Source organism: Dromaius novaehollandiae, chromosome 5, assembly GCF_036370855.1.
Source record: "Dromaius novaehollandiae isolate bDroNov1 chromosome 5, bDroNov1.hap1, whole genome shotgun sequence".
Taxonomy (NCBI): domain Eukaryota; kingdom Metazoa; phylum Chordata; class Aves; order Casuariiformes; family Dromaiidae; genus Dromaius; species Dromaius novaehollandiae.
This window is the reverse complement of record NC_088102.1, coordinates 77000829-77019337: the sequence shown is the minus strand read 5'-3', so window position 1 is coordinate 77019337 and position 18509 is coordinate 77000829. Positions and strand designations below refer to the sequence as shown.

The 18509-nt window shown below is 64.0% G+C and overlaps 4 protein-coding genes across 9 annotated transcripts; 2 read left to right on the top strand and 2 right to left on the bottom strand.

Annotated features, from left to right (window-relative positions):
• The first annotated feature begins 124 nt into the window (after window positions 1-124).
• STX3 (syntaxin 3) lies at window positions 125-4805 on the top strand. 5 transcript variants are annotated; one of them, XM_026109291.2, is made up of 12 exons: window positions 125-362; window positions 1162-1245; window positions 1321-1420; window positions 1515-1589; window positions 1697-1764; window positions 1857-1965; window positions 2179-2252; window positions 2345-2479; window positions 2893-3003; window positions 3819-3969; window positions 4090-4186; window positions 4398-4805. In XM_026109291.2, exons 1-12 carry the CDS (start codon window positions 333-335, stop codon window positions 4423-4425), a joined length of 1062 nt encoding a protein of 353 aa, XP_025965076.2. In that variant the 5' UTR covers window positions 125-332; the 3' UTR covers window positions 4426-4805. The 5 variants fall into 5 exon arrangements, with proteins under 5 accessions (XP_025965076.2, XP_025965075.2, XP_025965079.1 ...); XM_026109290.2 differs by having other exon boundaries at window positions 4087-4186; XM_026109292.2 differs by lacking the exon at window positions 3819-3969 and having other exon boundaries at window positions 127-362.
• Window positions 4806-4924: 119 nt separating this feature from the next.
• On the bottom strand, window positions 4925-6940 carry MRPL16 (mitochondrial ribosomal protein L16). Of its 2 annotated transcripts, none has more exons than XM_026109295.2 (4): window positions 6828-6940; window positions 6509-6574; window positions 6230-6378; window positions 4925-5456 (listed from the first exon to the last, which is right to left on the bottom strand). In XM_026109295.2, the coding sequence occupies exons 1-4, from the start codon at window positions 6865-6867 to the stop codon at window positions 4971-4973; spliced, it is 741 nt and encodes a 246-aa protein (XP_025965080.1). In that variant the 5' UTR covers window positions 6868-6940; the 3' UTR covers window positions 4925-4970. The 2 variants fall into 2 exon arrangements, with proteins under 2 accessions (XP_025965080.1, XP_064369502.1); XM_064513432.1 differs by having other exon boundaries at window positions 6814-6917.
• Window positions 6941-7111: 171 nt separating this feature from the next.
• CBLIF (cobalamin binding intrinsic factor) lies at window positions 7112-9144 on the bottom strand. The gene is given in 9 exon segments (XM_026109281.2): window positions 7112-7248; window positions 7320-7438; window positions 7519-7714; window positions 7717-7918; window positions 7991-8175; window positions 8253-8396; window positions 8484-8627; window positions 8708-8887; window positions 8985-9144. Coding segments are annotated over 9 exon segments (1287 nt in total). The 5' UTR covers window positions 9040-9144; the 3' UTR covers window positions 7112-7186.
• Window positions 9145-12649: 3505 nt separating this feature from the next.
• Window positions 12650-17308, top strand: LOC112988655 (uncharacterized). Its single transcript, XM_064513501.1, has 6 exons — window positions 12650-12818; window positions 12935-13047; window positions 14918-15034; window positions 15114-15170; window positions 16450-16524; window positions 16648-17308. The coding sequence occupies exons 1-6, from the start codon at window positions 12650-12652 to the stop codon at window positions 16819-16821; spliced, it is 705 nt and encodes a 234-aa protein (XP_064369571.1). The 3' UTR covers window positions 16822-17308.
• Window positions 17309-18509: the final 1201 nt, after the last annotated feature.

The following is an 18509-nucleotide window of genomic DNA, read 5'->3' as shown; positions in this document are numbered from 1 at the left end:
GGGGGGGTGACTCGCCATGCGCATGCGCGCCCAGTAGGGCGCGGAGGGTCCGGCAGGAGGCGGAGCGCCAGGCGAGGGGGCGGAGCACTCGGCGGGAGGGGCGGAGCACCCAGCGCTGGGGGCGATAGCCCCGCCCACTCCCGCTCCTTAAAGGCGCAGTGTCGCGGCGTGCTTCTCTTAAAGGCCCAGCGGCCCCTTTTCTGCGTGTGGGCTTCGCTGCGCCCGGGCGTCCCCGGGGGGGGCGGGGGGCTCCGCCCCCCGGCGCCTCCCGCCGCGGGGATTAGCATGTAGGCGCCGAGGAGCGGCCCCGCTGCCCCGGCGGCCCCGGCACCATGAAGGACCGGCTGGAGCAGCTCAAGGCGGTGAGCAGCCCTGCAGCGGCCCGGGGGGCATCGCGGGACCGGCCCCACGGGGCGACGCGCCGCCGCGGGGATGGGCGGGCACGTCGCCCCACATCACTCGGGACATGGGGTGCAGCGGCGGGAACCCCCCCCCCGGATGTGTGGGGATGGGGTTGCCCGGCTGCACCCTGCGACGTGGGGTGGGCAGCGGGACCCGCCCCAGACATGTGGGGCTGGGGGTGCCCAGCTGTGCCCTGCACCCTGGGATGTGGGATGCAGCAGCAGGACTCCCCCAGACTCGTGGGGCTGGGGGTGCCCGGGCCAAGTGCCTTCCCGTGGGGCACGCAAGGGGCTGGGAACGGATGTGGGTCAGCCGGGGCCGCACAGCCCCACATCCCTGGCGGTTGCTTCCTCCTCTGCGCTCTTCCTCACTGGCCCCCACGCGAGGTGCGCAGCCCCACGGCGGCAGTGTGGGGCCGGGAGCTCGGCGAGGATTATGTGGGGATTACAGAGCCATCAGCCGGGGCGGGGGGAGAGGGGATAAAACTTGGGAGGGAACGCAGGGATTAGTGTTATTTTTATTCCCGGGAAGGAAGAGGAGGAGGAGGGGGGCTGCAGGGGAGGATGCTGAGGGGCCTGGATGGGCGTAAGCCTGGCCAGATGCACGATCAGCTCTGCTCCTCCCCGTGCAGATGGCACCATGGCCTCTGCCGGCCTTAACCCCCACTGGCCCGACCCCCCCCCACACCCGCCTCGGCCGCCCGCCCCGGGGGCTGTCCACGGCCCAGGGTGCTGAGCGCTGCCTTGCTGCCGCCTGCAGAAGCAGGGCGCCGACGACGATGACACCGAGGAGCTGGAGATCGCTGTTGACAACACGGCCTTCATGGATGAGTTCTTCTCTGAGGTGAGCGGGATGGTGGGGCTGGGGGGCTGGAGGGGCACTGCCACTCCAGCCTGACCCCCCCCCCGGCTCAGCTAGATCGAGGAGACACGACAAAACATCGACAAGATCTCGGAGAACGTGGAGGAGGCCAAGAAGCTCTACAGCGTCATCCTCTCAGCCCCTGTCCCTGAGCAGAGTAAGGTGCCCTGACCCGGGGACGCGGGTCCCCAGCGCGGGGACGTGGGTCCCCTTGGTGGGCTCCATGGCTCAGCCCCCCGCACTCCCTGCAGAGACCAAGGACGACCTGGAGCAGCTCACAGCGGAGATCAAGAAAATGGCCAACAGTGTCCGGAACAAGCTGAAGAGTGAGTGGCGATGTCCCCGCCGCTGTGCTGGGGCCGAGCGGGGTCCTGGTGGGGTCGCGGTGGTGGGACAAGATGCTCTGACACACCGGGGTCTCCACTCTGGCCAGGCATGGAGAGGAACATCGAGCAGGATGAGGCCCGCTCCTCAGCCGACCTCCGCATACGCAAGTCCCAGGTGAGCTCCGGCCTCGTGTGCCCGCGCCCAGCACCCGGGCTGGGGGTGCCCGGTGCCCGGGGCGTTCACGGCCCTCACGTCCCTGTCCCCAGCACTCGGTCCTGTCCCGGAAATTCGTCGACGTCATGACCAAGTACAACGAGGCACAGGTCGACTTCCGGGAGCGCAGCAAGGGCCGCATTCAGCGCCAGCTGGAGATCAGTGCGTGTCCCCCAACCCGTCCCCTGGGCCCCGCCCCTTTCATGGAGTGGGTGGGGCTTAGTCCTGAGGGTGGAGCCAAGCAGTTCAGGCTCCTCCCTGTGGGGGTGCGGCAAGTGTAGCAGGTCCTGCCCCCTCCCCGAGGGGGTGGGGCTTTTGCAGCAGGCCCTGCCCCCGAGGGGGCCCTGCCAGGACGTGACCCCCTGTGCCCCGCAGCCGGCAAGAACACGACAGACGAGGAGCTGGAGGAGATGCTGGAGAGTGGGAACCCCTCCATCTTCACCTCAGGGGTGAGGGCCCAGGGGGTGCCAGGGGGCAGCATCCCACGGGGGGCAGGGACCCCCGGCTGACACCTGCCCCTCACACCCCGGCTCTGCTACAGATCATGGACTCGCAGATCTCGAAGCAGGCGCTGAGCGAGATCGAGGGGCGGCACAAGGACATCGTGCGGCTGGAGAGCAGCATCAAGGAGCTGCATGACATGTTCGTTGACATCGCCATGCTGGTGGAGAACCAGGTGCGGGCCACGGCATGGGGACTTGAGCACCGGGCGGCTTTGGGACCTGTGCATGAGAAGACCCATGCATGGGGCCACACGGGGACCTGTGCAGGGGGACCTGTGCATGGGGCTCCACAGGGACCTGTGCAGAAGGATCTGTCCACGGGGCTGCATGGAGACATGCACAGGGCCCTGTGCATGGGACCCGAGCACAGGGCCACAGGGAGAGGGGTGCACAGCGCAATGGGGAGGGTGCAAAATGCCTTGGGGGTCCCGGCCCCCCTCTCAGCCCCTCTCTGTCTCCCCCCATGCCACGCCACGCGAGGACTGGCGGCACGCACCGGGGAAGGGTAAGTACTGTGGCACGGGGCAGCACTGGGCCCTCAGCACCCCTCTCTCCCTGCCTCTGCCTGCGCCCTGTGGCCCACTAGGGAGCCATGATCGACCGCATTGAGAACAACATGGACCAGTCCGTGGGCTTCGTGGAGCGGGCCGTGGCTGACACCAAAAAGGCTGTGAAGTACCAAAGCGAGGCCAGGAGGGTGAGAAGGGCCCAGCGCCCCCATGGACCCCCATGGCATGCCCCAGCAGTCCCCACCTCCCCGAGCCCCCCTTGTGTCCCCTGGCTGCCCCCCATGGTCCCTGTTGCCCTATCCAGCCCCTGGGCAAGCTCCGTGTGGTGCACAGTTCTGCTCCCCCCGCCCCCAATAGGTGTGATGAGCTGGTGAGGGCTCAGCCCCAGCTTCCTGTCCCCCCCCAGGGCTTTCCTGCTGCAGCATCTCTGTGCCCCATGGCACCCATCTCTGCCATCTCCATGTGTGGCATGCGCATAACTGGGCCCTGCACTCCCCCCTTCTTGTCCTCCCCAGAAAATGCTGATTTTGGCAGCGGTGGTGGTCTTGCTGGGCATAGTTACCCTCATCATTGGGCTCGCTGTAGGGCTAAACAAGTACCCGAGGCCATAAGTAAGTGGCGTGGGGCAGGCAGGCACGCACAGTGGGTGCTTGGCCTGGGGCATGTCCTGCACCAGGCTGTGGGTGCTGGGCTGTAGGTGCTGGACCGGGGCACATCCTGTCCCAGCCATCGGTGCTGGGCCGGGGCATGCCCATGGGTCCCTGCTGAGCCCCGTGTGCCTCTTCCCCACCAGAGCCGATGCCTCCCCTCTCCCTCCCACCCGTGCCAGCAGGGACGCCGCCCCGCAGGACCCTCCCGGATGCCCGGCCCCCTCCCCTGCTCCCCCTGCCGCTCCCGGACCCCCGCCCAGCCTCCTCCTCCCTGGAGGCGCTCCCCTACCCGACCGTCCCCCTCGCGACTCCTGCTCTTCCCCCAACCCCAGATCCCCCCACCTCCCTGGCAGGTGGTGCTGGGACTCCTTGCCGGGCAAGCAGACAGTGGTGGCCTGCCCCACGGCCTGGCAGGCCCTCGGGCTGAGAACGGCTTCACCCCACGGAGCCTTGGCACCTTGGCTCTGCTTGCGGACGGCGGCTTCGGCCTCCGTTTTCACTGTGGTATAACAGAGCCTGGCACTGCGCCAGACCAGCTCCTGGCTGCCCCCTGCACCCACCTCCCCCTCCCGGCATTGCTGCATCCCTGCCTCATGGCACCCTCTCGCCTCTCTCACAAAGTAGAAGAAGATCATGATCATGATTTGCTGCATCATCCTTGCCATCATCCTGGCGGCCAGCATCGGGAGCATCTTTGCCTGAGAACCCCTCTGCCCTCCAGGTGACCAGGCACCTTGGGGCATGGTGGCGGTGGGGGTCTCCTGAACCTGCCTCGGGCTTGAGCCTCTCTTGCCTGGGGTGGGCAGGATTTGTCCCCCTTGGACTTGCCAGCATGTCCTTAAGGTGCTGGGCCACCATGGTGGTGGAGGAGGGGGACAGGGACCACCACAGTGGTGGCAGCTGTGTCTCCTTCCTCCTCCCCTGGGGTGCAGATGGCCTTTCTCTCTCCCGCCTGGATGATCCCGCCCGCGCTCCTCTCCTGCAGCCCATGGAGAGGCCCCCACCACCACCGCGGGACCTCCCGCCACTGCTGCACCTCCTCTCTTGTGCGGGAGGAGCCCATTCCTCCTCCGGTCGTGCTGCCTGCCAGGGCTCCCGCCAGGCACTGGAGGGAACCCAGTGGATGGGAAAGCCTGGAGGAGCCGTGGGATGCTCTGCTCCTCCCAGCGGCACTTACCGCCTCCAAGGAGAGGTACTGGATAGCAGCTGGAGGAGAGAAACCTCTTACCTCGCTCGGAGTTCGCCTGCAGCGGTGTCTCTGTGTAGCCAGCTGTCCGGACGCACGGCCACCCGCACCGGAACCCTTCTTAATAAAGAGATCAGCTATGTCGCTGCTCAGAGGCACTGAGTCCAGCGTGGGGGTGCCAGCAGCAGGGGCCCCCATTTATGGGTCAATGCCAGAATGCTCCTGGCCTCCAAGTTTGGGATCTCCAAACAACACAGCAGCAGGTACAAGAGGTTAATGGGGGGGAGATTTATTAAGGCAGCCCAGCCCCACCTGCATGTTACACCCGGTGCTGCAGGAAGAACTTGCCCCAGTAGCGTCCCTTGAACCTCAGGTCATAGGGGCTGAGGTACTTGCGCATCCCCAGCATGTTGGCTGTGGCGATGCGCTCAAAAGTCCAGGGGTTCTGGTTGTTGAGCTGCTTCTCCTCCTCCTCCTCCCGCATGCGCTGGAGGGTGTCGCGACTGACAGCGGCCGCAGGGAAGGGCAGCTTCCCAGCCACCCGCGCCAGGAAGTGCTTCACCTCCCCGAACTCACAGCGCCCGCCCACCTCGACGACCAGGCGCCCGCTCTTCACCGCTGTCACATAGTGGTCAATGGGCCCCTTGCCGCCCCCCATGCGGTGCCCCAGGCTCTTCCGGGTGATGGGCTTGTAGGGGGCCGGCACGCGCCACACGGCGAACATGGTCTTGGGGTCCATGCAGCGGCCGATGGTCAGGCGCATCATCTCAAAGTGGCCCCAGTGGAGATAGCCGCCTCCCAAGGCCTGCGGGGAGGGGGGAAAAGGAGGCGGCGTGTCAGGGACCAAAACACAGACAGGGGTGCAGAGGGGTGCAGCTATGTGACCTGTTCCTGCCACATTAGCAGCCGTCTGTTCCCCCTTTTGCTTTTGGGTGGGAGCAGCCTCATTGAAGAGGTCTCAGAGTTGCCTTTCCAGTCTGAGCTAGGCAGTATGTTCCTTACCCCCTTGCCAGAGAGGAACCGCAGGTCTCTGCTGGCAGAGGGAGGCTGGGTCACTCGGGAAATCCCGCTTTTGGGAGCCTAGCTCTGGCTCCGAGAAGGGCTGGTCTGGTACTGGCCCCCTCCTGTGGCTTGTTTGCTGGAAGAGCGCTGGCCATGTTGCTGCCTACAGGAGGGCCCGGCGCCATGTGAGGATCACCAGCCTGGGACCTGCCGGTGTGCTGCACCGCACCGCCACAGCCAGAACAGGCGGCAGGCTGAGCGCCCAAAGCAAACAGGCAGGCCTGCAACTGCTTCTTTGGCCCTGACTGCGGCCGCAGTCGGGTGGGCGAGCAAGATGTCCACAGGCAGAGACCGGGGAGCGGGGCCTCAGGCCGCCTGCTCTGCTTGAAGCCACAGCCAAATCCCACCCCGGGGTCCAGACCTCACACAGAGCCAACTCGGCTGCTCTTGGGTGGGTGCGAACCACCCTGGGGCGACCCTGTGACCCACCTTGGGCCGTGCCCTCCCCAAGCGCCCTCCGTCTTGCTGCCCTCAGAGGGGCCTCGGCAGCCGCGGGCCAGTTCCCACCCCGCTCACCAGTATGCCGTACTGCCCCTGCGTGAACTCGGTGGCCTCCCCGGATGGGCCACGGATGTCGCGCAGCCGCCGGGGCTCCCGCCGCACTTTGGGCACCGCAGGGACCTTGTCCATGAACTTCAGCTTGGTCCTCTCTGGCAGGGTGACACCTGGCAGGGCACAGGCACGCAAAGGTCACAGCCAGCTTCCCAGGCTGTGCCGCGAAGTGGGGGAAGGACCAGGGCGTGGCGGAGGTGGGGGGCGATGCCAGCCCGACGCGAGGGCGTGCGCCCTGCTTACCGCTGTAGTCCGGGGGCAGCACGTACTTCTTGAGGCCGGCCCGAAGGACCACGGGGCTACCGGGACCTGGAGAGGGCAGGCGGGGGCTCAGAGAGGGACTGGGCCCCCTCGTCGCACCCAGGAGTCCGAGCCCCCCCCCCAAAGGGCCCAGGAGCCCGAGGGCTCCCCCCAAAGGGCCCAGGCGTCCGAGGCCCCCCCCCTTGACCTCAAAGGGCCCAGGCGTCCGGGCACGCGCTGCCCGCACCGCCGCCCACCGGAGACCCCGGCGCTCCGCCCATCGCGGCCTCGCTGCCCGCGACACGGACCGGCCGCCCCTGACCTTCCCGGACCGCCAGCGACCGCCCCAGCTGCCGCCACATCCCCGCTGCCGCCAGGCCGGAACTCGCTGGCGGGCGCCGCCATGTTGGCCCTCCCCCTTAACCCGTCCGGCCGGTAACACTTCCGGCGGTCGGGGCGGGGGCGGGGTCGAGGCGCCCGGCGGGGCGTGGGGCCGCAGCACGTTGGTTCCGGGGCGGGCGAGGGGACGTCGCGCCCCCAGCGCCTGCCCCCCACCCCTCAGCAGGCCCGCAGGGGGCGGCCAGGCTGCCCCCCGCCCCGCCCCGTCCCGCCCCGGGGGCAGCAACGAGACAGGCTGCATGCGAGAGCTGTTTATTGCACGGCAGCGGGTCCCTCGATGCCTCAGTAGGTGCTGAAGACGGCCTCGACGTGCTCCCCGTCCCACGGCTTGTAGGTGTCGACGCCTGGGTGAGGGCGCAGCGTGAGGCCGCGGTGCAGCCGCCCCCACTGCCCGTCCCCATCCCCGTCTGCCCACCTTGGTCCAGAGCGTCGCCGCTACTGAGCAGCTGCCAGTAGGTCTTGTCGGTGGTGCTGGCGGCCAGCCCATGGATGGAGACCACCATGGCACCCCAGGACGTCGCCTCAGTCTGGAAGCTGCCGCCGAGAGGAGGGAGGGGCAGCTCGGTGGGGGCCCCCAGCCGCCGCCGCCTCCCTCCCCAGCAGCGGGGCCTCACCTGAAGTGATCCGGGTCCTGCTCCTGGGCTGCCTGCAGCACGGCCAGCAGCACCGAGCCAGCTGGCACCTGCACCTGGGTGGTGTAGTGGAAGTGGGCTCCCCTCAGCTCGTTGATGACGGAATAGGACACCGTGATGAAGGAGGCTGAGAGGGGGGTGGCGTTAGGGAGGGCCTGGGTGGCGGGTACAGGGTGGTGGGCACCACAGCGGTGGCCCTACCTTGGTCAGCCTTGGCAGTGCAGTCCACGCTGGTGGCATCCAGATACGTGCGGCCTAGGAGGGCAGGCAGGACCTGGGCAATGGCCATGGGCTGCTGGAGGTCGTGCTCGAAGACCACGGAGAAGGCCTGGGTGCAGTCCCACTCCCGGGGGGCATAAAATGCCGCCGTGGCAGTGAGCGCCTGTGGGTGGCAAGAAGGTCTTGGGTGCCTGGGTGGCCATGCTGCCCCTCAGCGCCGCTGGCTCCCCCCTACCTGCAGGGCCAGCCCCATGCTGTAGATGTTGCCGATCATGCCATTCCCCTGCTCCTGCTCATCCAGGAAGGCACTGGCCACCTGCGTCACCACGTGCTGCAGCAGCTCCCGCAGCTCGCTGAGGTCCTCCGTGGCCAGCCGGTTGTGGGCGCATGTCAGCGCCAGTGCCGCCACGGCGCGGGTGTCTGTGCGGCCCTGGTGTCAGCTGGCCGTGGCACAGCTGGCGGGCCAAGGCGGCTGTGGGGCTGGGGGAGTCCCTTACCCACGGAGAGCCCGCTCCCGCGATTCAGCACCTCCTTGGCCAGCATGACGGCGGCCACCTCGTAGCTGCCCGTCCCCTCCAGGCACAGTGCCAGGATGTCCAGACTGAACTGGTAAAACGTGGTCTGTGGGGCGCCCTCGATCTCTGTGAAGCAGCGGGGCGCTGTGAGCTGGCAGTGAGGGGGACGCGGCGCCCCTGGGGAGGCTCACGGCCACCCCGTCCCTGCTGTACCCAGGTAGACCATCTCCTGGTCCGTCTCCTCTTGCAGCCGGTTGAGCAGGTCAATGGTGTGCCCCAGCGCCTGGACCTGCTGGGGGTCCTGGCAGGAGGAGAGGAGGGCGAGCGTGTACAGTGCCAGGTCCCCCGATGTCATGTCTGCGAAGACAGAGAGCAGCCGGCGGTGCGGGGACCATGGGCGCCTGGCCGAGGTGGGTGCCCCCAGCGCCTCCACCTACCCTTTGAGGCCCTCTCCACCGCTGTCTCCTTCAGCTGCTGAAGCAGTTGCTTGCAGCTGCTGCTGTCACCGGCCCCGGCCAGGTTCAGCGCCAGCAGGATGCTGGGGTTGGGCAGCTCGTCGGTGCTGGCGGAGCTCTCCAGGTGCTGCAGCATCCTGGAGATGGTGTCTTCCGGCACAACTGGAAGCAGCAGGGTCGGACACCCAGGGGGACATCACCGGTGGACCGCCCACCCGGGGTAGCCCCAGCAGGCCTCTCCGCGGGAACCGACACTCACTGCAGCTGCCCGCCAGCCCCAGCAGGGCGACCACGCCGAGGGCCGCGCGGAGCATCCTCTCGCCTGGGGCGGTCCTGGCCTCTCCAGGCGTCCTCCCTGCTCTGAGCCGCCTCTGGGAGGGTGGCCGTGCTTGTCTCCCTCTTATGTGCTTATCTGCGCACCTGGTGCAGGTGCTCAAGGGTGCCCCAAGGAGACGTGGCACCTGGCGCTCTCGGGGCGGGGCAGCAAGGCTCAGTGCGTCACCCTGGTTTTGAGGCAGTGCAGAGCTCCCACGTAGGCCAGTGCCTTGGAATGGAGCCTGACCCCAAAAGCGGCCTCCAGCTTTGCCCGCCGCCACAGGGAGGCAGGACCAGCTCTGTGCTGCCAGGAGCAGGCAGGGCAGACCCTGCCCAGTACACCCAGCATGCCCAGTACTCCCCACGCACAGGAGCCAGGGCTGACGCTGTGCCAGGGGGGTTGGTTTCTCTGGGCAGCCTCCACCGCTGTGGGGAAGATGGAGCAGGACGGCACAGAGATGGTGGCGCTGACACCGGTGTTGTCCCCCTTAGCCACGGTGCGGCTCGCTTGCACGGTGACAAGGCGGCACGCTGGCAGAGCGGAGAGAAGCCCCCCAGCTTTGGTCTGCTCTTGCTTGGCTGGACCTGAAGCTCAGCTCCAAGTTGCAAATTTAAAAAGGGGGTTCTCTTTAATCCCGCCCAAAAGGATGGCCAGGAATCTGAAGGGAAGTGCTTTACCCTGCTGCAGCGTGTTCACTCTGAAACCTACTAAGTGCCAGGAAGTGGCTGATGTGCTTTTCACTTAGGGGCCTTCACAGCAGGTCGGTCCTGGGCTTGGCTCCCCCGGGGAACCCAATGCGTTGGAGGATGGCTGCCATGGAGAAGGGGGGGGGGGGCAGATCAGCGCAGCACATGCATGTGCTGCCCTGCCAGAGGGAGAGGGCAGTGCCAGCGCTGGATGGAAACTGGGCAGCTGGCCAAGTTGCTTGGGGCCAGGCACCGCCAAGCGCAGAGGGGACGGTGGGGAGGTGTGAATATTCGTCCTTGCCTGGGGCTCTGAGCACCTCAGCCAGGTGACATCCAGGTAGGACCTGCCCTCCAGAGAGGGGGCAGGGGCGCTGCCATGGCGTTGTCCACCATGCCTCACCCAAGAGCCTGCTCAGGGCTGGGGAATGTGGCAGATGCCGACTGAGCCTGAGAGGAGGGGAGAGAGGGGGAGGTAGTGCCCCGCCCAGCCAGGGAGGGTCTCCATGTGTCACCCACGTGGCCGGGGCCAGCGCCAACAGGGCACAAAGTGTGTCGCATTGGCCAGGGCCATCTGCTTGCAGCCCCCGGACGCTGCGGGGAGAGTGCAGCCCTCCCTCCAGGCATCTCGATGGGGTGTTCACTCTGAAACCTACTGAGCACTCTCCTGCTGCTGATGTGCAAACTGAGCTCTGACTTTGGTGTTTGGCTGCTGCATGCCAGGCTTTCCTGCATGGCCAGTCCTGTGCTGTAGATGTCACCAAGTAACCTGTTGTCACTGTGAGTGATGCTCTTCTCTCACATGGTCTTTTTATTTATCTTGAGGATCCCCTTTGTGAGGAAAAATGGCCCACTGTTGTAGAGGTGGGTCTGGGGCAGGGACAGAAATGGGGCACCAGTGCAGGAAGCCAGCAGGGCCAGGATGCTCAGGGCCACTGAGCCCAAGGACAGGGCTGCTGGGGGGCAAGGGAGGACTGAGGGGTGTGTGTGGCTCCTGCGCCATCACCTCTCTGGGGGCGTCCCGGGGGCTGTGCCCCAGGGATGTTGGCAGCTGGGAGAGTGGGGCTGAATGGGTCTTCTGGGGCTTGCAGAGGGGTTAGGGGTTCCATGGGGTGGGGGGAGAGGGGCTAGTGTGGGGTGCACTGCCCTCTTGGTGGATCAAGCTGCTTTGAGGTCCCCAACCTCCCACAGAGGTGCAGCATGTCCCCCCATTTTAGGGGCTCGGCATCTGGGGCCCTCTGAGGAGGGCAGAGAGGTGTTTGCACGGAGGACGAGGGGATGGTGATTTACGCTCACGAGGGTGCTAAAGGGGGGTGTGGATGCAGGGATGCATATGTGTGTACATGCATGCGTGAGTGTGTGCATGCATGCAGGTGTGCGTGCATGCATGTGGGTGCATGCATATGCGTGTGTACGTGCATGCCTGTGTGTGCATGCACGTGCTGTGGTTGTGTACACGTGTATGTGTGTGCACGTGTGTGCTTGCATGCACGCATGTGCATGCACGTGCATTGCGTGTCGGGGTCACAACACCCTTGTTGGCGTGGCGGCCGCGTTCTGGCTGAGGTTGCAGAGCATCTCCCCCTCCAGGGCTGCATATGGGGCAGGGGCAGCCACAGGGCTCGGAGGCAGACGTGGGTCCCTCGCCCGCACTGTGTCTCCCTGCAGGGTCCCCTGGGGCAGTGCTGGCGGCTCAGCCAGGCCTGGCAGCAGCGTCAGCCCCTGGGAGGAGCAGGGCTCTGCAGAATGGTCCCCAGCTGGGTGCGGGCGCGCCAGGGCCCCCATTGGGCGACCTGACTGCAGCCCCAGGTGCAAAAGCAAGCAGGGCAGGGCTGCTTTTCCTCTTCTTTGTTTGCAATGAAGGCTCTGGGGAGGAGGAGGTGGCTGACCCTCCTTCTCCTTGCTGGCACTTGGGTGCAAAATGCCCCAGGTAAGGGTTGGGCAGGGCCGAGCTGGCCTTGGGGGGTGCTGCTGGGGCGGCTGGTCCCTGCCCTGGACATGGCTGTTTGCAGTGGGGCTGCTGGTGTGGGATGTGCTGGGAAGGCAGAGTCCCAGGCTGAAGATGCCAAAATGTGGGTGAGTGGGAGGGCCATGAGTCCAGCTGTGCCCATTCCAGGCCCCCAGCTGAGCCCCAGCCCCACACTGCCATCAGTGGGGACCAGTGCCAACCACAGCACCCACTTGCAGCCTGCTGCACCAGTGGGGAGATTTTGGGCTCTCGAGTGAGTGATGCTGCTCCTGGTGTGCTGGGGCATGGGGGTGGTGGGTGCCCTGGGGACCTGCTGGGGCAGCTTTCCCACGGGGACCCTCATCTGCTGGCTCTGCCCAGCTCCTGCTGGACTGCCTGGCCATCTAGCCCACCCAGGCACCCTCGGGCTCTGCTGCCTCCACGCTGAGATGCACGCGCTTCACCCCAGAGGTGTCCAACGGTGAGTGGCCAAGCTCTGTGGTGGGCAAGCGATGGCTCTCCGCCACCCTGGATCTCTGCAGAGCCAGGCTCACCCACAACCTCCCTGTCCCTGCAGGTGCTGGGAGGATGGGCAGCTCAGGTGCTCCCTCTCCCTGTTGCAGCACTGCTTCCAGCTGGATGCCTCCATCTTCCCCAGTGCCCCCAGCAACCAGGTGGGTGCCAGCATGGGGACCAGCTTTGGGCTGGTCCCTGGGGAAGCTGTGCGGGGTCTGTTCCTGGTCCTGGCAGTGGTCCAGCAGGATGCTTGTCCCTGCAGATCTACCACTGCTGTCACCTGAAGGCCAGGGCTGGTGGCAAGTCTGGCACAGCCCACTCACATGACTGTGCTGCGGATGCCCGGTGCCCCTTGGGTGGGGCTGACCTCTGGTGCTGTGGGGGCCGGCGGCGGCACCGGCGGGCTCGCGGTGGAGGTGAGAGCTGGGAGCCCTTTGGCAGGCAGGTGTGCATGTGAGGGCATGGCCAGCCTGGCCTGCACTGCAGCATCTGCTGGGCTTCCCCTCGCAGGGCTCCTAGGGGAAGCCAGCACTCACCCTGGATCGGAGCTGGGCATGCTGCCGGAGCCGGGCACGCTGCTGCCACATCACCCCTCAGCCCCTGTGGCTGGAGGGGAGAGAAGGGATGCGGGTGAGTGTGAGCACCTCCTAAGCTGCGGGATGCCCTGAGCATCCCTGTGTTGGGGGCACCCTGTTCTTTGGGGCTGGGGAAAGCGGCAGTTGCCCTCACTGCTGTGTCTCCCACAGGGCCAGCTCCCCCGGCACCCGGCCCCACGCTGGCCATGGTGGCCATGGGCGCCATCCTGGCCACTGTGGGCATGTTGGGCTGCTACTGCTCCGTGAGGCGCCACCGGCACCAGGTGGGCACTGCCAGCGAGCCCCCCAGTGTGCCCATGGTGCCCACCACATCTGCCTCCAGGAATGCTGGCCCAGGGGCACCTGCTGCTCCCGGATGCCCCAGCATGGCGTGAGCCTCCTGTTTCGGCAATAAATCCCTGGAACAAAGGATGTGTGTGGCTGGGTGCGGGAAGGGGCAGTGGGGAGCACCAGCGCCGTGGGCTGCTTGCAGGGGGGCTGGAGGGGGCTGGTGTCTCACACGGGTGCTCCCGGCTGTCTCGGCACGTGGCCAAATGCCTCCAGTGTGGCTATCCATAAACAACTCTCTTCCTTCTGCGCTTCTCCCAGGGGCTCAGGCCCCCCGCAACGAGTGCAGCTCTGCTGCAGGTGCCGCTGGTGCAATGCATCGCCATGTTTCATCAGCATCTTGCATGGGCAGCACTACCTCCAGGGCAATATTGCACAGCTCTGGTTTTGCTTGCTGCTGTTTAATTATTCACTTCTTTTATTTGCTTCTTCCCTGGCTGGAGTGCTTGGCTTGATAACCTGAAACCAGGATAATGTGCGGGGCCAAAAGTGGAGGCTGGTAGTAGCCGGGGAACGGCTGCCAGGAGCCCGCTTCGCCTGAGGGAGCTTAGCCCAGAGGAGAGCAGGACGTTGCCTGCAAACCCACCAGAGCAGTGAGACACCCGCGTGGCACTGAGGGGGGAAAACCGCTTTCCTTCCTCTTGTTTTTGCTTTTCCCTCTGAAGGAAGGGCCCTGGGCCAGTCCAAGGACAGGGTTGCTTTTTAGTAGAGGGAAAGGGTTGGCTCTTAATGGCAAGAAAAGACGGGCAAGGCAGGAAGTGTCCCAAGGAAACGCCTCTCCTCTGAGGCCGCCTCTTTTAGCCGCCCCAGCTGGCCTTGGTGAACGTTGCCATTGCTCAAACCAGAATTGAATAATTCAGTACCCATTTCCAGGCCAGCTCCTTTTTCTGTTTAACTGTAATGAGGAGGAAATGGCAAAGACCAATGTGGGATTCAGCTCCACTGGCTTCCCATGGCCCAACTGGAAATTGCATTTTCCCCCTGTACCTGGCAGACCTATTTGTCTCTCTGGGGTGCGATTCAGCCCAGCTTCTGCAATGGCGGTGAATCCCCACTGCTGTATCAGTTCCTCGCTGCTTACTACGAGGCTGCGTGAGCAACTGCCTTGGGTTCAGACCTCTCTGCTGAAATGTGGCTGGCACCGCTGCAGCACTGGGACAAGTGCTGCGCTGCTTGCAGGGTTTCTCTCCCCACGTATTCCTGCATGAGGGCATTCCCATGCATGGGATGAGGGATCTCCTGCGGTGTGAGCGGCATGCCTGTCCCCTGGGCTTGTTGGGTCCCCTCTGCCACACAGGAGGGAGCAGCTCCTGCGCAGACTGAGTATCCACTTGTTTACCCCCCGCCAGGCTCCTCTGCTTGCTCCATTTTAGGAAGCAAAACTTTCATTTCTGCTTTTCTTGGAAGACACATGATCCACAGCCCTGGCTGGCGATGTGGGGGAATCTCCCTCTGTGCCCAGCCCTGGTGCTTGCTCGTGGCCCCCTTCCCGGAGCTTTTGCAGGCCCCCGAGCAGAGGTGAGGGCAAGCTAGCCTGTTGGCAGCGCAGATGCTGCTTGCCACCTACCCTGTCGCCCTGCGGAGCTGCCAGCAGCTGGCCCAGGCTGCGTGTGCCATGAGGGCTGGCTGCTGGGTGTTTGGGGTAAGTCGCAGGGGGCTGGCCGCCTTCCCCCAGCGTCGCTAGCTCCTGTAGATGCCTGTCGTTCTCCAAGGGGCTGCTGAGCACCTCTTAGCCTAGCGTAGGAGGCCAGACCTGAGGCTTGCGGCTGTCCTGGCTGCACTCTTGGCGCGTTTCCTTCCTCGCAGGTGTTGCAGGTCTTCACCGGGCTCGTGCTCCTCGGTCTTGGCAGCACCTTGTTCTTCGCTTCCAGTGACTACAAGTTATGCATTGCCTACTGGTATCTGCTCTGGGGGGCTGTGCTGGTAAGCAGGAAACTGGGAAGGCTTCGCTGGTGGGACTGGGGAGGCAGGACCTTGACACATGTTCTTCTGTTCCTTCCAGTATGGCGTTGCTGGCTATTACATCTCTTCCACTGCTATAAATCCTTCAAGACCTCTGGTGAGTGGGAGAGGGGTGGTGGTCTTTGCCTGCTCCAGTGTCCCCAGGGCAGCGGCTGTTCCCCTCCCCAAAGGGCCTCTCTGGGGCTCCTCAGAGGTGGGAAAAGGTTAGAGCTGTGTGACAGGGTTGGAGCCTGGACCGAGTCTGGCTGCTGACTGTCAGCTGCTGAGCTGCTGACACTGGCACGGCTAACCCCGCCTCCGCCCCTCCAGGCATCCTGCAGAGCCATCTCCAGCTACCTCAGTTTCCTTGCCTTGCTGGTGGGAGCTGTGCTCCTGGCCCTGGACCTGCTGCGGGTTTCCTTCCCTCACCTGCGCCAGGGCAGCTTCATGGTGTTCCTGCACTGCGAGACGAGTGGTGTCCTGGCTGAGTACTGCCGCAGGCTCCTGAGCTACGAGCTGGTGTGCTGGCAGGTGCCAGTAAGATGGGCAGGGGAGCTAGCGTGGGGGTGCAGACAGCACTGGGACCAAACTGGTGGTGCAGTCCCCTGTCATCTCCACTGAGAGTGGGACTGGTGACATTTGGGCTCCCTGGGATTGTTTAACCCCAGGCACCAGGACAGGCTGGGGAATGACCTGCTGGAGAGCAGCTCTGCAGAGAAGGGCCTGGGAGGCCTGGCTGACACCAAATTGACCATGAGCCAGCAATGTGCCCTTGTGGCCAAGAAGGCCAAGAAGGTATCCTGGGCTGCATTAAGAAGAGCATTGCTAGGGAGGTGATCCTGCCCCTCTGCCCTGGTGAGGCAGCGTCTGGAGTGCTGGGTCCAGTTCTGGGCTCCCCAGTACAAGAGAGACATGGAGCTACTGCAGCAAGTCCAGTGGAGGGCTATGAAGATGATTAAGGGACTGGGGCATCTCTCCTATGAGAAAGGGCTGAGAGAGCTGGGACCCTTCAGACTGGAGAAGAGAAGACTGAGGGGAGAATCCTATCAATGTGCATAAGTATCTGAAGGGAGTGTGTCGAGAGGATGGGGCCAGGCTCTTTTCAGTGGTGCCCAGTGACAGGATGAGAGGCAGTGGGCACAAACTGAAACATGGGAAGGTCCGTCTGAACATGAGGAAGAACTTCTTTTCTGTGAGGGGTGACTGAGCACTGGAACAGGTTACCCAGAGAGGTTGTGGAGTCTCCCTCCTTGGAGGCATTCAAAAGCTGTCTGGACATGGTCCTGGGCAACCTGCTCTAGGTGATGCTGCTGGAGCAGGGGGGTTGGACTAGGTGATCTCCAGAGGTCCCTTCTAACCTCAGCTGTTCTGTGACTCTCCTTCCCCTCTTCACACAGGGCTTCCTCTGGCTGATGATGATCTTCACTGTTTTTGAGATGGTCATCTCTTCCATTACGTTCAGCTACAGCCTGGTAAGGATGCCTGCTCTGCTCCCAGCAGCTGGAGGCAGCACTGGTGGGAGAGAAGAGGGCCAGGTGTATGGGCCTTTGGGCCTACAGCAAGGAGGGGGGCAGCAGTGACTAACCTACTCCTAGCTCTCTCTGCACAAAGACAGAAGCTTGGACCATCAGCTGGTGGAGCAGGTTTCCCCATTGCCAGAGCCTCAACTGCCACAGGCTGTGGCTAGGACCAGTCCATCCCAGCTGCCCTCTGGGCTCCTACCACCATATGCTGAAGGAAACTTCCCCTTGGAGCCTCAGGGTGTTTGATTTCTCCAACACTTCCAGGAGCAGGCTGGAATGCAGGCAAACCCTTTCTGCTCACCTCAGTTGCTGCAGGATCTGAAGAGGATGAACGTGGCTCCTCCTGACTCTTGAGGACAGAGATTGGGTGGGCATCAGTGACCCACCATCCATTTTGGCACCAGTATCCTCACTGAGGGGTTGTGAACCTGAGTTAAGGGGGAAAGAAGGGACCTGGAAGCACGTGGTTTTCTCAGATGTGTCCCAAGTCCTGGAAGCCATGGGAAGGGAGGTACCACACTCGTGAGCCAGAAGGTAGAGCACAATCATGCTGGATGCAGCAACTTCCTTGCCTACCTCATGCCATTCCCACTACTCACACAGTTTTCCTCTTGGGCTGTGAATTTTCCAAGCCTCATCCCGTTTCTATCTCTCTGTGAACTATGTTGAATATCCAAGAGTGTGGAAATGCATTTTTCTTTTTTCTGCTTAAAATGTGGTGCTCTGCTAATTACATGTGTCTCTGCCTGGCTGGGCTGGAATGCCCTCAAAGAAATAGCTCCCCTGGCCTGGCTCCCCACAGGCAGGGCTGGCAGTGTTGGGCTGGGGCTTGGGATCCACAGGCAGGAAGAGGAGCTGGTGCTGGGAGGTGGGAGCTCAGCCCATGCAGTGTGGCCACTGGACTCACTCTGGCTGGTTCCCAATCCCTCCCATTGCCCTTCAAGCTGCGGAGACCTGATAAGGAGAGAAGTTGAAATGGGAGAAGTGGGCAGGCACAGGTGCTGCCTGTGGGATCCTGGCAGCAGTCCCTGGCAGAGGCAGGACTCCCTTGGGCTCCCCTGTGGGGAGCAGAGACCCTCCCTGGGTTTCCAGCTCACCCATGCCAGTGCAAGGAGCAGGGTCTCTGCATGTGGCCCATGAGCGCACCAGGTAGCGAGACTGGTAAAGCTGTAAGACAGCTCTGCGGCACTACTATGAAACTTGGACTCTCCCACTGATGGAAAAGCCCCAGATCTGCAGGATCTAAGGGGAAGCTGCACTGCTCCCCCACGTCCTGCCTGTGGGGCTGGGGGAGGAGCTGAGCTGCTGGAGATGTTTGCTGCAGCCTCCCCCTGCCTCGCCAAGTGCAGCAAGCTCCTCAGGGAAGACACGTTTCTGCGCCTAATGGCTTTGATGGATCTTTCTTCCAGGAACTCACAGTGGTGCTTTGCTCTCTCCTCTATCTCTCTTTTAGTTTGGGTTTTTTTTTTTCCCTTTTCTTTTCCCTCTTTTGAGCCATTGTGAACACTTCATCTTGCTGGGTCAACTTCAAGTGGAGTTGGGGGATGGTTCTCAGGTGGTCTTAGCCCAGCCAAGGGGGTGGGTAGCGACAGCTGGGGGACTTAGCGGGGCTTTCCATGCTGTCCTGCTTCCCAGGCATGCTGCCGGCCCCTGAGCAGCCCCAGGTGGATTGAGGTCTGAGCTGCTTTCCCCTTTTCAGCCGGTCTCTGAGGGAGATGGGTCTCTGAGGCTGTGGGTGGCTGGGAGCAGCAGGGATGCAGCACGTTGTGCCCCGATATCCCCCTCCCTCATGTTGTGCCCACTGTTTTGGGGGGCTGGATAGGGGGGTGCTTGAGGGACCACCATTCCTTGTCCAGGACCCCAGCTCCATTGGAGGCAGGAGGTGGTGGTGGCGGTGGGGTCTCTGCTTTTGGCAAGGCTCACGCATCCCTCTC

What these genes read in the sequence shown, in the direction of transcription:
- STX3 (XM_026109290.2), top strand. Translation starts at nt 333, where the DNA reads ATGAAGGACCGGCTGGAGCAGCTCAAGGCG. An exon ending in AGCCCCTGTCCCTGAGCAGA is followed by an intron (nt 1,421 to 1,514) that starts GTAAGGTGCCCT and finishes CACTCCCTGCAG; the next exon opens with AGACCAAGGACGACCTGGAG. An exon ending in ACCAAAGCGAGGCCAGGAGG is followed by an intron (nt 3,004 to 3,818) that starts GTGAGAAGGGCC and finishes CCTCCCTGGCAG; the next exon opens with GTGGTGCTGGGACTCCTTGC.
- MRPL16 (XM_064513432.1), bottom strand. Translation starts at nt 6,910, where the DNA reads ATGGCGGCGCCCGCCAGCGAGTTCCGGCCTGGCGGCAGCGGGGATGTG. An exon ending in GGGAAGGTCAGGGGCGGCCG is followed by an intron (nt 6,575 to 6,813) that starts GTCCGTGTCGCG and finishes TGCCCTCTCCAG; the next exon opens with GTCCCGGTAGCCCCGTGGTC. An exon ending in AGGGGCAGTACGGCATACTG is followed by an intron (nt 5,457 to 6,229) that starts GTGAGCGGGGTG and finishes CCCTCCCCGCAG; the next exon opens with GCCTTGGGAGGCGGCTATCT.
- LOC112988655 (XM_064513501.1), top strand. Translation starts at nt 12,650, where the DNA reads ATGGCCAGCCTGGCCTGCACTGCAGCATCTGCTGGGCTTCCCCTCGCA. An exon ending in TGAGGCGCCACCGGCACCAG is followed by an intron (nt 13,048 to 14,917) that starts GTGGGCACTGCC and finishes CCTTCCTCGCAG; the next exon opens with GTGTTGCAGGTCTTCACCGG. An exon ending in TTACGTTCAGCTACAGCCTG is followed by an intron (nt 16,525 to 16,647) that starts GTAAGGATGCCT and finishes ACCTACTCCTAG; the next exon opens with CTCTCTCTGCACAAAGACAG.